Source organism: Stegodyphus dumicola, chromosome 8 (genome assembly GCF_044657685.1).
Source record: "Stegodyphus dumicola isolate Sdum_Otavi_A_Nest chromosome 8, ASM4465768v1".
Lineage (NCBI taxonomy): Eukaryota > Metazoa > Arthropoda > Arachnida > Araneae > Eresidae > Stegodyphus > Stegodyphus dumicola.
The window spans coordinates 178,139,276-178,156,737 of NC_140775.1; the positions used below are offsets into that span (position 1 = coordinate 178,139,276).

The 17,462-nt window shown below is 34.3% G+C and overlaps 1 protein-coding gene across 6 annotated transcripts in view; it reads left to right on the forward strand.

Moving 5' to 3' along the window:
• The window catches only part of LOC118201084 (uncharacterized), a 358,982-nt gene that overhangs the window by 311,802 nt on the left and 29,718 nt on the right, over positions 1-17,462 (forward strand). For all 6 annotated transcript variants that reach the window (XM_085822792.1, XM_085822789.1, XM_085822791.1 and 3 more), the window contains one exon: positions 4,577-4,816. In XM_085822792.1, coding sequence (XP_085678918.1) covers positions 4,604-4,816 — 213 coding nt within the window. In that variant the 5' untranslated portion in view covers positions 4,577-4,603. The remainder of the gene's footprint in view (positions 1-4,576; positions 4,817-17,462) is intronic.

The following is a 17,462-nucleotide window of genomic DNA, read 5'->3' on the forward strand; positions in this document are numbered from 1 at the left end:
GTGCCTCAGGAGATTTCTTAAATTTCCAATAACTTCGTACTTGTCTGTGGAGGTAATAAATGTGCAATAATCGTCTTATTCATTACTACATCATAATCAAATTTTCGTTTTCATTATACTGATCCTTAGCTGGTAACTAGTGACAATCATACCGATGTGCTGATTATTTATGTCGGTCTACACAGTACCGAGCCTATGCATTGTCGATCCTATGAGCGTAGGCCTTTAAAGTTTCATAGAGTTTTCTACTGTAAAAGGAGTTAAAGAAAAATAACTTTTGGTTCGGTCCCTAACGCGCATCATATAATAGGTTCCTCTACGCTTGATTACTGATACAAAAGTTACGCCGTGTTAGGAAAGAAAGTAAGCAATATTCTTTCCGTTTCGCTTATATATTTCGGTAGCTTTCGGCGGCCCTATCTGCCACGGAAAGTAAAAAGAAGAAGAAGAAGAAAAATAAAAGAAGATCGTATTTAGAAAGAATAATTTTACAAACAAAAGACAAGAAATAAAAGTTCTTGCCATTCTAGTCCCTTAACTATGTGTAAATTGGCCATTAGATTTCTTTACCGAAAGGAAGAAATAACAGAAGAAAATGTCATTTGTGTGGAAACTACCGCAAGAAATGATTTTAAACAACCTGAAATCTGTAATGGATTGCTAGAACGAGGTTTAGAATTTTTATTTTGAGGAAGTAAATGTTTTTTTGTTTTGTTTTGTTTTGTTTTTTGAAACAGTTAACTCAGCGTCCAGTATGGCAGACAAGAAAACAAGGAAGTGAAATATTACTTAAGGTAGGTATTTGTAAAATAGACATAACTTTTATGGATTATTTATCATCCATCAGTACTAACAGATAATTTTCAAATCTGCATATTCACTTTTCAGATCTTTCTTGATAATAATTTAAAACGTTTCTCGATGTCTACGTATAAGAAGGTTTACAGCAAGATAGCTTCCTGCTTCCCTTACGAAAATGAGACAGACACGTTTCCCAGTGATTTACAAAAAAAAAGCATGATAGAATTTTATTATGCAATTTATTGAATATGTAATAATAATTAAGCCACACAAACGGGTAGTGGTTAGCGACACTGACTGCCGTATCGAAGGCCCCGGGTTCGAATTCCGAAGAAGGCATGGATGTTTGTAAATGTATAGTGTCTGTGCGACATGGGGGCACTCTAAATATGCAGCGAGCTGAAAGTCCTCTCGAGAGGTTGATGGTTGGGGAAGAGGGGAGGGAAACTTTCGGATCCCTCCCCTCAGGTGCTCTCTCTCTCTCTCTCTCAATACTGCGGGCGGAGTTGAGCGAAAGTCGGGCTGTCACATTTATCGTGTTTCAGGCTCTTGCCAATGACAGACGCATTTGATTCCTTGCTATGATGAATGTCTGGGCTAACAACAACAACATAATATTAATAATAATAACTATATACTGTAAACTATATTTATATTAATAATTATTTCGTCTTCTCACAAAAGCTCACAGATTTAAGGTTTAATTCTTGTGTCAGACTGCTACTGTTCTTGGAGCAAAATTTAACATCATTGCGTAGATAGAAAATTTGGTATAGCAATCGTATGGCAAAGTACGCAAGAGGTATCAGAAGGGATATTTTCGTGGAGGACTTGCTAAGAAAAATTATCTCGTTTTCACGCTGCACATGAGGAAAACCACGAAACAGCCAGCAGGGTTCGTATACATTCGAACTTGTATCGAATTGCAAATATTCCGAGGTCTTAACCAGCAGACGTCCATTAGTGGTACCCATTTCGACGCAAGAACCGATTTACAAAATAGGGCTATCGGGGCGAAGCTTCTTAGCAGATCTCCCTAAATATTTTTTTTGCGTTGTTAGATAATACTGATGCGAATTATTTCATGAAATAACCTAATAATTTAATAATTTTTATTTAAAGTTATTTAAAAAACGCTTTTTCTCCCCTTTAGTTCATTTTTTTAAGGTTTCAATTTATATATAAATTAGTTTTATAAATATATAATTTCAGGCAAGTTAAACTGGATTCTTGACTTTTCTGGATGAAGCTAGAAAATGAAAAGAATTTTAAAAAATGTCCACTGATTGTATAGCTATATTCGTTTCTGGCAGATATTACTTGCCTTGAAATATGTAACAGTGCAAAGTCCGTAATCCGGACGTCCATTATCCGGAATGATCTATAATCCGGACCTCAATGCCATAAACTTACGAATGCGCGTAATTCGTTTACGCATGCGCGTTTAATGCGCGCGTCTGCTACGCATGCGCGTAAAGCGTTTACCCATGCGCGCTTTCGATAGTGAAGTGACAGAGAGGCTATTAGAAAGGAAAAATTTCGATTGACAAGTTAGTCGGTATTCTCGACACAGCAATTACAGGACTTGAACAGTGGAACTTTATAACTGAACGAGAAAGGATGTCTGTTTTTAAAGAGAAAGTATTAGCACAAAAAAAACGAAGCAACTTAAACAACTTACATTGAAAGAAATGTTTAATAAAGTAAACAAATAAATATTAAGCTTTTTTTTTTGTAAATTTTGAAACCCGTTAGATCATAATTGCTCTTTATTTCATAAATTACGGTTTCATATTTGTAATTGTATAATTTCTGCATGCCATCTCACCAGAAATTGATGATCTATAATCCGGAAAAACCCCTAATCCGGAATCGCCGAAGTTCCGACGAGTCCGGATTACGGACTTTGTGCTGTAATATTAATTTATAGCACCGAAATTGATATTATAAATGAGAATTTTCATTTCCGCTCAAACGGTATAGTGGTTACTGGAACCTACTGCCGAACTGAACGGCCCGGGTCCGTGTCCCAGAGAACGCGTGGACGATTCTAAACGTATAGTGTCTTTATGGCATGGGGGCATTCTAAATACATGTCGAGCCAAAAGTCTTCTCAAGAGGTTGATGGTAAGGTTAGAGAAGTGGAAGACCCTCGTACCCGCCCCCATCTAAACTGGGAAGTCAAGCCAATGACAGGCGCCATCTTGCTGTCCTTGCCGTGATGAATTTAGTGGGCTTGTTCTGATGTTACCGTCAGACTAGTGAGATAGTCACAGCAATAACAATAGAGTTTTTATTACTTACCAGGCGACCGCGTGACAAATTTTTGCATTTTTTCTTCCCCTTTAAAATGAAATGCCTATAAATGACAGACTGTCTTGTTTATATGAGGAACCAAAATTATACCAGATTAATTTTATGTAATATAAGATTTATATTATATAAAATTTATTTGGTATTTCTTATGAATATATTTCTTTCTTATTTATTAATAAAAAATAATGAAGAGACTTAAAGCCAGGTGTTTTGTTTACGTCAAAGATTCAAGTAATTATTGAAACTGTGTGTTTACTGTATGTCGTAATATTTAAGACTGAGATAGCCATAAGATTATGGAATAATCTTTCACGAAAATTATGAAGATTCAAATTATAATCGAAAATATGGTTAATTTGAGAAAAATTATGCAAATACGCACAAAACGAAAATTTTTTAAATAGCAAAAAATACAAATTAAATTCTTCTTATTGATGAAATTGTAGTAAAAGTACTGGGTACTTTTCCGTTTTGCCGGCGCAAACGATAAAGTCGCCAATAATGGTACAACTGATTCCAAAAAGAATCTTCGCTGGTAACCTTTTACGCTTCATTTTCAAAACCAGTCGCGGCCATTTCTTATCAGATTGGTTGTTTCTTTCAATATTTGCATACAATTGCATAGAATTTTTACTAGACAGTTCAATTTTATGCCCTAAGGCCATTCGCGGTGATTAAATCAATTAGGATGCAGTCGCACCGCTCACCCGAAGGCGAAAATATAGAAAAGGCAAAAGTAGGGTTAAATTCATCAATTCTAATGAGAATGCACTAGCGAAGTAATGCACTGCGGTTTTACATAATTTCTGAGTAAGCTATTCGTAAGAATTGAAATAATTCTTTCATTTAAACTTGTATTCCAAATTAAGATTTAACTTGAAACTAATGTAGATAATTTCAGAGAATTAGACTTTTGTAGCGTATTTTACGTAAGATGAGGTCACTTTCGGTCACGGGATACGAACCGGCGATTGAACCATGAAAGCATAGTAAATTCTTAAATTAAGATCTTTTTACAAATTTATTGTCTTTATTTATTGGCTTTTTAAAAAATTTTAAATCATATTAATCTTTTTACAAATTTATTGGCTTTTTGCAAAATTTTAAATCATATTAATCTTTTTACAAATTTATTGGCTTTTTGCAAAATTTTAAATCATATTAATATATTTATGCCTTCTAAATAAAAAATTCTTAGAACTAAAATTTTTTTATGTGTATACTGTATGCTGTCGCCAACAAAGTCTGCTTGGCGAGATTTGCGCCGGCGAAACGGAAAAGTACCAAGTACTGTAAGGAAAGTTTTTCCACCATTCAAAAAAAGAAAATGTAAATGACATTACAATTAAGCACATATGAATTATTGCTAATCCTTCAGATGTTATTTAAGTATTGTATTGCGAAGTTTCATGTAAAAAAAGTTCATTTACAATATTTTCATTTTTTGTTCTCTTTTTAGGTTATTTATTGAAAACATAAAAGCATAATGCTACAGCCAATTTCTTCAAAGTGGACGATGACTTCAACGCAATTACTCTACACCCTTTTTGCCAGCTTTTTCGTCCTTCTTCATCTCACATGCCCTGTTTCCGGACATGGCCGCCTGGTGGAACCACCTTCAAGATCAAGCATGTGGCGGTTTGGTTTCAAAACGAAACCGAACTACAATGATAATGAACTATTTTGTGGAGGTTACACGGTGAGTGCTCCAATAGAATTGTTTCAAAAGTGTTTTCTCATTCTTTTACGACCGAAACTTGTTTGCCCACCGTAATATATGTCTATAAGCTTGAATCAAAGTAAAGTTATGATTGTCGTTAAAGCTATAACGACCTGTAATTGAGTAACGTGAAATATGTAGTAAAAACTAAAGGTAGTGTGTTTTTGTTCTTGTAAGTGCCATAAACTCTATAAACGCCGCTTACTGTGCGCGCGGTTAATGTTATCATTCGGATATTGTAATCGAAGTCCCGCCCGTTTGTTAAAAATAGATCGGTTATTGTGATCAACAATTCGGTTAATACTACTTAAGTATTATCGGGGGATTTTGTAAAATGAAGTAAAGTCAAAATACAATACAATAAGGTCAAAATACAATACGAAGTCCGAAATCCGGACACGTTGGGACCTCAGGGATCATGTATTTGGGATTTTTCCGGATATTAGATCATTAGTTAAATCAAGTCAGGTGACATTATGAAATTTAACACAAAACAAACAATAAATAAAATTTGAAAGCTTTCATATTTTATATTACGTTCAATTGGGCATTTTTACTTCTTGTACGAAGTAAAAAGGAAGTATTGTAATCGCGAAAAGTTTCAGGCAGCATATTTCAACGAAAATATCCATTTTGACCGCTATCGAATGCAATTTAACGATGTTTTCGCGTGATATCCGTACGTAAGGACAGAATAAAATACTCTTTTCCTTCAAAAAAATTATAAAACTGCTTTAAAATTAATTCTGAAGAGAATTTTTCGTGGCGTCCGCCTTTTTTAATGGCGGCCATTGATGTTTGCATTTGAAACAAGACACTAGTGGATTTGTTGCCAATCTAGAGAAACTTAGCTTCGCAACAACAAAGATAACGCCTTCATTTATTATTGCGAATTAAATCATGCTTAATCCTTTCTGGAATTTTTTCGAGGAAATATGTGTTTAAGATTTACTTCGTAATTTTTAATACAAATATTTTGAGTTTTTATGTATTTTTGCCTTCTCGCGAAGTGAGAACTGAATTAATTGAATGAGAAATACTCAGTCGTCTGTGAAAAACTGTTTCTTTTTTGTTTTGTTCGCTTAATTTCTTTTATACATCGTTCTACCTTTATTATAGTATTTGAATAGAACATGTGACAACAATTAGATAATTCTATTCTTTAAATGATATAAATTTTGTGCATTCTGAGTTATAATATGAACGAAATATAATACTGTTAAGTTACCGCTGCATATGAATTCAGTTACAATACTTATTACGATGATACAGAGATTGGACCATAATATCGCCAAAATGGTCGCCAAGTTCGGCGGTTTCTCGAGTTTGAGGATTTGATACAGGGATTATTGGCGATTTCTGAAATTTTGCTACAAAATTAGTCGCCAAAACGGTTGCCAGCTTGGCGATATATCGTAAATTAGCGAAATAGCAACTAACTCAATGTTAAATAGACTTAATCCTTATTTTTAATTCTCTTAATTCTTATTTTTCCAGCAAGTTTCGCTCCTCTAGATTTTCCTGTTGCACTATGCAGAAAAATACAACAAGTTCATATATAATTTCACTAAAATTATTCGTATATGTACAGAATTTGTAACAATAGTTTAAAACTTATTCATTCTGTTAAAAGATTTTTTTTCTTTTTATCTAACGAAAATTGCTGCAATATTTGCATTGGGGATTTAAATTATAGTTTACTACTCCTGTACAGAAAGATGAGAGAAAATGTAATGCTTATTCATTTTAAGCTTGTACGTTTCACTACGTACAAGCTTAAAATGTACTACTCATAATCTCCGACGCCCCTTCTTAAGCAAGTTATCGCTTTGAGCCCAAGCAGCTTAAGAGCACGTAAATTTATATAACTTATTCTAATCCTGCATCTGCAATGAGAATACGCTAAAGAGATATTCCTACATCATATTAAAATACAATTCGAAAGTTAGAATAATTGAAAGTTAACATTTATAACCTAATTAGAGCGCGTTTTACTTATAGGCAAAATAACTTTAAATTAGTTTACTTACTCGCTTCCAATTTCCATCCTTTCCGTATTTATTATTTATTTTTTGAGGCAGTTAAGCTAAGCTTTGCTCAACAAGTCATGCGTTATCCGAAATATTTATTCCTGCAAAGTGTTATGGGCGGAAAATTCCGCACAGAAGGACACGTGTTCCAGTTCGTTACACACGGAAATTTCTGTCAGCTTCTGATAGATCCTATTTGGGGTTGGATGTATCTTGGAAGAAAAGGAGCCAAGGTACACAATGAGAGATCATTTTGGAATCATAAACAAGAATAAAGAAAATAAATTATTGCCAGAACTCTATATATCATTTAAACAAAACGAGCAGTCAACTCAAAATATACACGTAAATTCTTTCCTTCTCATTTGTTAAGTCAGCAATCTAAATATGCTTCCGTTTCTTATTGAATGAGTGGGTGTGACTAACTATTGCCAAAATTGAAAATGCTTTACGATCTAAACTGGCAAAGGATTATTAACATGAAAAGATTACTTTCGCTGTTATGCTATTATTTCTCGTGCCCACAAAAACTCTTACCCATACTTTACTTTAGTAACCGTTGGTTGTAGGCATATACTTCTAGTTACAAAATTATTTTAAATGATGCAAAGATTCAAGCGTTGGGCCTTTTTAAATTAAAAAAAAAAAATCAGTTTTGTAAAAACTACGAAAGCTTATAAGATATTTCTCCTGCTTTACAGAATATTACAGTTTCAGGTATTTCCTTCGTGGTGTAGTGGTTTAGCACGCTGGGCTGGTATTCCAAAGGTCCGTGGTTCGATTCCTGGCGTAGGCGGTTGAATATTTTTCACCTTTTCTGCTTCCAATTAAACTAATGACTCTACAACTGGCCCCCGAACTAAAAGGGTTGTGGATGATGATTCTCCACACCTAGGATTTGGCGACTAGGTCCCCTAAAACCCTAGTCGCCCTTTAAAAAGGGGAGCATATAAGGTATTTCTCCCGCTTTCCAGCGTGCCTTCGTGGTGTAGTGGTTCAGCACGCTGGGCCGGTATTCCAGAGGTCCGTGGTTCGATTCCCGGCGAAGGCGGTTGCATATTTTTCAACTTTTCTGCTTCCAATTAACCTAATGACTCTACAATATAACTTTTTACACTTTCTTCCGGTCCCTCTAGTTACGCTTAGAAAATTTTTAAACTTGTTATAAAAAAATAAAACGCAGAAAGTTTGACTATAATATGACCAAGGCTTAAATTTCAAAATTTGCATCATTTAATTTCAAAAATTGCTTCTTTGCTTGCTTCAACACTTTGAAGTAATTTTGAATTTCTTCCGAGAGGTCGATTGATAATTTAGGTTAATTCTAGGTTGATTGTTGTTGCCGTCGTTGCCTTGTCCATGTATTTCATGGAAGAATGGTTGCCAGAGCCTCAAGGAGGTTGGACTTATATTTCCACCTCAATTTTGTTGGAAAGCATCCCGTTACACTGCAGAGGGGGTTGGTCCGAGAATCTCCCACCCCTCTTCCCTACCACGCAACCACACAAGAGGCCTTTCGCATCGCCATATATTTAGAGTGCCCCCATGTCGCAAAGACACCATACATCTTCAAACATCCACGCCTTTGCCGGGAATCGAACCCGGTATGCCAGACAGAGTCACTAATTCCGGTTGGGCGGCATCATATAAAGCTATTTATTATGCTTTCTATTAAGTTATTCTTTCTTCCAGTTTACGTTTTCAACTGTAACTGATGTTATTAATCGGAATGTAGACTGTAGATAAATACAGTGAACGCTTTCTAAGACGATCCTCTTCGGTTCTACATAGTTCTGGTCTCCTGTGGTGGTGATCAGCTGAAAAAAGTGATATTCAGTATTGATATTTATTTACATTCTCAGGAATACCTGTTACTGTGTTCATCTTAGAGAGGTGGTCACCACGAGAGGGTTAAGGCAAAGAATCTCTAAGGAGAAGAAGTAAAGGTTTCCCGGGGCAAATGTGGCTCCGTCAGACCGAAGAGACACATTATGTATATCCCTGAAGCTTACTTTAAAGGGGCAAACCATTCCAAAGCTATTCACCCTCCGTACCTCACTGCGCATGTGCGAAATAACATCAGGAGGCAACAAAGCAGCATCAAAGAATGCAGCATGCCGTCGGCCATGTTAGCAATCTTTTACCACGTTGTTCGAAAACGTTCTTTGTTGTTGTAGTCAGAGGTACTTGGTTTTAGCTATGTGAAATTCTTTTAAAGACTTTTTAAATGTAATGCTGTAAGTGAAATGGTTTTGGCTATTGGGTGAAAACTTTGCTCTTGGTTTTCACAATGGTCATTCCAAATAATTGTCTAAACGTTTTCATGGTAATTTGTTTTTAAAGTTGTTGTCGGATAATTATAATGTATTTCAGTGTTTTCAGTTTATTTAGGGGTGCCTTTAATTGTCTTTAAATATTTTTTCTGTTTAAGTTAGTTATTGCAAATTTTGCTTTTAAAATTTCACTGTAAAATTTTAACTATGGATCCATAAAAATTTATTACGCTTTGTATGGCATGTGTTTTCCCCCCTTTTTAAGTTTACAGAAGAAAAGAATTAAGAAATTTATTTCATTTAAATTTTGTCTTCGTACGGCTCGCTGTTTAAATTGAAAGTAAAAATTGGACAGGATTTCTATAATTCGCTCCAAAATTCCAACTAACATCCTTTTGCTCATAAAACTCCAGAAATGTATGAAAATAAAACATTTTGAGTTATTTCAAAGTAAAAAATTTACTATCTCCTCGAACTGCGCTGTTTAAATTTCACCCTGCGCTGGTGTTTCACTGTATAGCCGTGGCTCTTCGGTACAGCGGCGCAGAGGCTAAACAGGTTTACATTGCGTCTATGGAAGCTTTCATTCTTCTCCTTAGAGATTCTTTGGTTAAGGGTAGATAATTTATTATAATAACGTTCGCTCGAGCGATCTGGTAATATATTTCAACCTATTACTTTCACTAGTATCAAACTTCGTAAAAGAGTATTCGATACCTTATTCAACAAACACTGTAGACCCCCAAAATAAGTGCCTTTTATATGGCTATTACAAATTTATTATATTGATGCTAAATTTATATCTATTTTACACCATTCTGAAAGGCAGATTATTCTTAGGGGGCAGGAGCGAATTACATCTTTTTCGCTAGATTTTGCACTTTAGCATTATTCTGAGGAATACTTGATAATAAAATGTTGGAATTGCTATTTTTATTACAGCAATTCACGATTTTTAACTCTTTAAGGGAAGTTCTTGAGGACAAAATATCACCACTTAATGCGCGAGATTTCTAGCATGCTGTTGCTGTCCATCATATTTAATGGATACTATAACTTGAAATGGCGCCCGAATGTTACATGGGCCATAAATACATAGACAGATGGACAATAAATTACAGAAATATCCAAGGGTTATGATCCAGAACAAACTGCGCAATAAAACCAGTTGCATTTTTATCATAGCGAGTAGACATCCATTCTGGTGACAAAATCTGAGATCTTTATCAAAGGGTACACAGGGAAAGAAGTTCTATATTTACAGAACACTTGAGAAAACTTTTCTTTTATTATTTAACTTCGTATTTCGTTGAACATTTATCAAAGCTGTTTACTGTACAAAAGAACTTAAATTATACCTCGGTGGACCGTCAGATGACATGTGACCCCAAGTTCACGGGAGGGGTAATGGCAGTGGCTGAACACCTTTCATGCGTCACCAGAACCGCAAATCCGGGTGAAGAGTTCTTATCTTTCCTTACAAAACCCTATCTCCTGCACATCATCAACCTTTCTGGCCATCGCACAAAGCAGCAGCAGCAGAACAAGAATGCATTTGGGGTTATTGACATATGTTAATTCGCATAGTAGTCGTCCACGTATCATGTCAATTACTTTGAAAATTGTTTCGTTGTCAAAACGTTTAACCTTTAACTTGGGATTACAATGAACAATGGAGTGCTGATAATGGTATCTGATGGAGAATTTTGAGGATTAGAAAACTGTAGATAGAATTTCTCGGTTTTAACCAGTTTCAGTTAGTTTTTTTTTTTTTTTTTTTTCTTTCAGTAATTGTGTAGGTTTTGTATGGGAAAGGTTTTAGGAACAAACTTAATGATTTCAATATTTTGCAGAAATTATCCCTAATACTAGCGGAGAAGATGAGCGGGTGACGGGCAAAGCAAAATTTATAAGTTCCATGTACACCTGAAAAGGAAATGTATAAGAACATTTCAATGTGAATGAAACCGGTTCGTTCTTTCCAAGCGACAACCAATTCGTAAATAATTTTTTGTTGCCAGATCAGGTATAAGGTATTTCTCCCGCCTTCGTAGTGTGGTGGTCTGCACGCTCGGCGCGCAAGTGAGAGGTCCGGGGTTCAATTCCCAGTGAAAGCGTTGCATATTTTTCATCTTGCCTGCTTCCAAAAAAAAAAAAAAATACCTAATGTCTCTACACAGGAAACAAAATCTTTTAACACATCAGGCTAATACGTCATGACTTAAATTTAATGTAATATACCAACTTTTTCTATATATTCAATAAAAGAATTAATGTGGCAGTAACATACTGTGTCAGTTATCTTAACCTGAAGCTAAAAAGATGCCAACAGCAGCTATTTATTTCAAATGCTGACGTTAACCAAAATGTCTCGACATCATGGACCTTATAAGAAATAGACTAACCCAAATGGGTTTCCAATCCAATAATCCAATCCAATCCAATCCCTCGTCTGAGGCGTTCCCGGCTGTCACTTTGATCGCATCCGAAGGAGTAGGGACGACTTGCAGAAATTTAACTGTGGTTGCCTATTGCAGCGTGTATAATTAACAAGAAAAAGCTGGTTGTAGCGCTCATTTCACAAATTAGAATTTCTACATATTTTTATTTTTGAAAGAGATTGATTTTTAAAAATTTAGCATATTTACCAAGCATAATTAACGTTCCAAATAATTATAAAAAAAGCTATTGCATGCTTTCAGGCCTGGATATTTTTTCGCTTTTCCTATGCTGTAAGGAAATTTGTAACTACTACTTTTAGAAAATAATATTTTAAATCTGAACTAATAGAAAATTTCAAACAAGCAATTTTCTCTCGCAATTTTTATGCTTTTTATTGGTGTAAATAAGTAAAAAAACTAAAATATTTAAAAACGAATTTTTGAAAGTTGTGTTTAAAATTCTAAACAGTGCTTCTTTTTTTAAATTATAGACCAATATTATAGCACAATTTCTATAAAGGAATTTTATTTCAATTATATATAATAATAATTCATAGTGATAAAGACTTTTGACTCCTTAAAAATTTTTATACATTTAAATTCTAATATTAAAATTGCATTTAGCCGTAATAATAAATTTTGCTTGTATTTTATAGTGATTATTTTTTAAAATTTATTTTTAGTTCTGCATAATTTTTTAGTCCAAAGGGATTTGAATCCCGAAGGACTATTAGTTTCGTTTTGGCATTTTGCGTCGGACTCATAAATGTCGGTTCACTTTTCAAACTGTTGCCACAAAATGTTAGAGTCCTGCATTATATTTGAAGAAATTAAATAATGAAAAATCTGCATAAATGTATGTATATTTCTCGTATTGTGATAAAACAACGGTACATAATCCTCCAACGAATATGAGCATGTGGAAGACCAAATTTGAAATTTGAAATTTGTTTTATGATCGATTTCCTATTTTTTAAAACTTTGACGAATTTTTGATTAACAAACTCAAGGATTTCAAAGCGAGCAAAGTTGTGCAGAAAAAACATTTTTATCTCCAGCGCGTGAGTCTCTGTATCGGAAATTCTAAAGATATGCTCGTTTTAAAACTATTTTGCGATATTGCTGTTGCACTGGATCTTATGGTTTAAGTGCGAGGAACATGATATTTAATAAAGAAAGGTAACACACAAAATGTTAAAAAACGCCCCTTTGGACGTAATTTAAAATCTGAAACATTTCAGATTTTTTTTTTTTTTTTTTTTTTTTTTTTTTTACTGGTAGCCTAGAAAGACTGTTGGTTTCGAAGCGGCATTTTACGCTGTTTTACTATAAATGTCCGTGTCTCCTTGCAAATTGTTGTTACCAAATATTATCACCCTGTATTATATTTAAAGAAATTAAATAATGAAGAATATGCATGAATACATGTATGTTTCTCGCACAGTGACAAAAACGACAGTGTCTAGAGCCATCAAATTTTGAATAATGTAATCCTCCACCGAAACATGGGCATTTGGACGGCCGAATTTCGAATTTGTTTTAACCTTTTTGTAAAACTTTAACGAATTTTTGATTAACAAACTCAACGAGATCAGAGCGAGCACTGTACGGAAAATAACAGTTTTATCTCCAGTGCGAAAATTCGAAAGATATGCTGTTTTCAAATGTTTGTGGTTTACGGGCGAAGAACATGATATTCAATAAATATAGGTCAAACGTTAAAAAAAGCTTACTTTTGGGTGTAAAATAAAATATGAGTGCTCCTAGATTTTATTTTACCTTTTTCCCCTCTTCATTACATCAGAAAATTTTATGCTCCGAATTTTATAAATTACTAAAATAAATATTCCACTTTAATGTTAATAAGTTAATGATGATATAATAAAATAATTGATTGTTTTGTAATGTTATTATAGTTTTGAAAATGGTCATTAAATTTAAAAAAAATTATCAGATATTATTTAATTTTACCTTATTTATTTCAAAGCATCACGTACTATCAATCTTATTTAATTTTACGTTATTTGTACGCAAAATTAAGTTCTTAATTTGTGTGCTTAGAGTTTACCAAAGTAAAGATGTTTGTATAAGAATTATGCGTGAAACAATTGCGCGAAATGCAGTAAAAAGTGCTTTAATGAGATATTTTAAATCCTATTTTGGAAAAACTGTGGCTTTCATAATCTCATCACTATACAACGTATTACATTTAATAATTAAAAGAGTTATGTGATACAAACGCCATAGGTTTCAGTGTTAAAGTAAACCAGATCGTCCCTACACTTTCTTGCCGACATGTCGGTGACGCGCGGCCCACTGAGTTAGTCTATCTCTTATAAGGTCCATGCTCGACATACAATGACGTCACATACAATTGCGTGCTTTCTTCAGCGTCGGGCAAGGAGCTTATACATCAACTTTTGTCCCAAAGCGAATTAAATTATAAAAATATTTGTGGCAACACAAACTTTCCAATTACTATTACAGAAAGCAGCGTAGTTTTACGTAATTACCTGTAAAAAGTAGGAAGCAATTGCTTTTAAAATAAATAAGTTACCCAAATTCTTGCAACAGTCACATATTCGAAAATCTTATGGGTTGTAAGGTCTATGAGTCTCCTTAAGCAACTTTCAGGTGACAGTGCGATTTAGCTCACAGTTCCGACCCAAATTTTGATGGAGCACCCTGGGTGGACGGATCCGATTGTCTCCCACCCCTCTCCCTTCCACCAAACCACACGAGAGGACTTTCGGCTCGTCGCATAGTTAGTGTGCCGTTATGCCATACCGACGCTATGCATTTTCAAACATGCATGCCTTCTCCGGAAATCGAACCCGGGACCCTTCGGCAAGGCATTCAGCGACGCTAACCATTTTGGGCGGCAGGGAGGAGTTGTATACTCAGCTATTCGTAATTCCTCTACTTGCTTATCTCTCAAATCTGCACAAATTCTGGAATGAGCGAACTACATGACAACAAGACACAAAGAAATATGTAAATTAAATAACATTTCATTAGTAAAACTTAAAACATAAATGCCAGAACGTAAGTAAAATGTGATAAAAATATGTATTTACCAAATTATAACATGGTATTGAAATTAATTCGATGCATATGCAATTTGGCGCCTTGGTAATCGCGCTTTCAACGCATTCCTTAATCCAGCATTCTTCTTAATATATAACCCAAAATCCAATTTAAATTTTGGGTTATGTAATTTTAATCATATAACCTAAAATTTATTCATGTCAAAGATAGGCGCATAGAAAGTTTGTAAATGTTTAAACACATTAAAAGCTTTCTGGAAACATCAATAGATGGCGCTTTTCTTACGTACGTGCATAAATCTTCTGTTTAGTACAAAAGCTTTAACAGTGTCATATCCTATTAAACCCAAATGAAAGCAACTTAAAATTCACTTTGCAAAATTACGAAACATGTAAATTAATTCCTCTTTCGTACCACGTGATGTGAATTTTGGAACTGTATTACTCTTTAACAATGCGTTGTAATCGCCTTAGAGGTGAAGTTGGTGATTGAATTCAAGATAAAGCTATCAGCGTCAGTACTTTAGCCAGTGTTAGTTCGTACTGCATAAAAAAACATTCTCTTCTGCTATAGTGATGAGATTTACTCTGACCTCTGAGTTTGTCAGCACGTTGCTCCAAATAGTGAAATGCTTATCCAAACAGAGCAGTTTATTTTATTTTATTTTATTTTTTTTTTTTTCTCGACCTTTTTAGATAAATGACAATCCTTTGCTTGAAAAATGACTAGCTGAAAGAGCAAAGAGCTGTATACTGCTTGCGCTTTCATTGTTTCGGTGTAATTATAGAAATAAGGTAGTGCTGACACACCTTACAGTCTCAGGCAATAAATCTTTTTGACTAAAATAGACGGCGAAGTTATATAAATAGTAGCAAATCCGTGCAGTGCAAAATTTTCTGATCAAATTATGAGATTTCGAGACTTAACAGGCATAACAAGACGCTTTTATATACAATTATTTCTAATAACATATTTGTGTTCGTTAATGGTAGCAAGGATATCAACATGCTGTTACGGTTTTTGTATTTATTTAGCTATTTTTAGCAGAATTTGTAATTAAAATAGTTTTATATTCCCGTGCAATGCAGCTCGAGACTTAGTTGAAGAGAAAGCTGCGCCGGAAAAATTGAAATACAGGAGTACGCGCATTTAATAAATAGATATCTCGTAATTGTACGCTTTTGCTTTCCGGAAAAATGGAGAAAATACCAGAATTTAAAAAGGTTATAAAAGCTGGAGAAAAACATCGCAAATCAGTTGTTTAGAAAACTGTTGTTGTTTACGGTAGCGAATTCGCCTCGAGATCCGATAAGCTTTCTCTACGTTTCTCTGTAAAAAGTTTTAGTAGTTTAAAATATAGCTACTGTGAGATATTACGATACTGTACTAATATCTCTGAGGAAATTTCAGCATTTTTATTCGTTGTCATAAGAATAAATTTTATTCACGTTTCATCGGACTTGTGTATTTAGTTTTTACGTCCGATATTTACAGTAAAAATTCGTTTATTGATCCCAGTGACTTTCAAAGAACTTCATCAAGACAAAGCAGCAACTTATACTTCGAACTGTACCACTGGATTCCTTGAAAAAATGAAGACTGATACAAGTATTGCTTATTTTTAACGTATCCATGCAAAGTCCCCTGACGTGTCACCTGTAGACTATTGAGCTTGTGGTCTCTGGAAAAGAGCTCTTTCTGAGCGTAAACCCATCACGATTGATGAACTCTGGAAAGTAGTGGAAGACGAATGGAAATCAATACCCCTGGAAGTTTTAAGTTTTCCCCTCCGTCATGAAAATTATGATTCAGATTTATAGCCCTGAAAAATGGCTATCAGATCGAACGCTAAAAAAAAAGTATTCTTTACATTTTAAACATTAATTGAACAGTCCCGAAATCGTTGTAAAATGTCTCTGTAGCGACTGAAATGAAGTGTGAAAAATATGGTCTCTGCGGTGCTGATGACACGTGTTGCTGCCGGATATGGGAGGTGTAGGGTTGGAAAGGCCTTCATGTGCCTATTTTCGAGTAACAAAGTGTAATAAGCATGTGACACCACTATGCATTTTTAAATATATACCATAATGCGAGACCTTATTTACCACACTTGTTTACCTATATTATAAATATACGGCTCTGCATGAAATTTCCAATATCCCTTGTGTATTCCAAAAAGAATTTTACATGTTGTCAACATTGAAAATTCAATAGGCTTATTAAAACAAATTATTTCTCATCATTATTACCCCAGATTTGCGGATGTGCGATCAATTCCATAAAGAATTGTTTGTGCTATGATGAGAATCAGCTGGAATTTGAAACTCGAAGAACTATTATAGATGATTATGTTTTATCTTTGTTTCAGACTTTTAACACATTTGATGATATTTGCAAATAATAATAAATCTACGAATCTGACGTCAGTGGGGGGGGGGGGTACCGATACGTAGAATTTCAATTCAGATTTCGATGCATTTTCTGCTTTTGCTGAAACTTGTTTGTTTAGCGAAATAAAAATCGTTTATAGAATTCAGTGATAGTATTATTTCCTGCTTCTTTGATGCATGTAATGGTAATATATTGTTTCTGGTTAAATTATTTTTAAATTTCGTTTTCACGCTTTGCTCTTCATATTTCGGTTTAACGTAAATCTCAGTTATTTGGCTCTCAGCGTATTTCGACTTAATTTAAATCTCAGTTATTTCCCTCTTTTATGCCTATTTTTAGTAGTAGCCGAGTTTACATTGAATTTTCAACACAAATGCACTGAAGTGACAAAAATCATGGGATAGCAATATGCAAATATACAGATGGCAGTAGTATCGCGTAG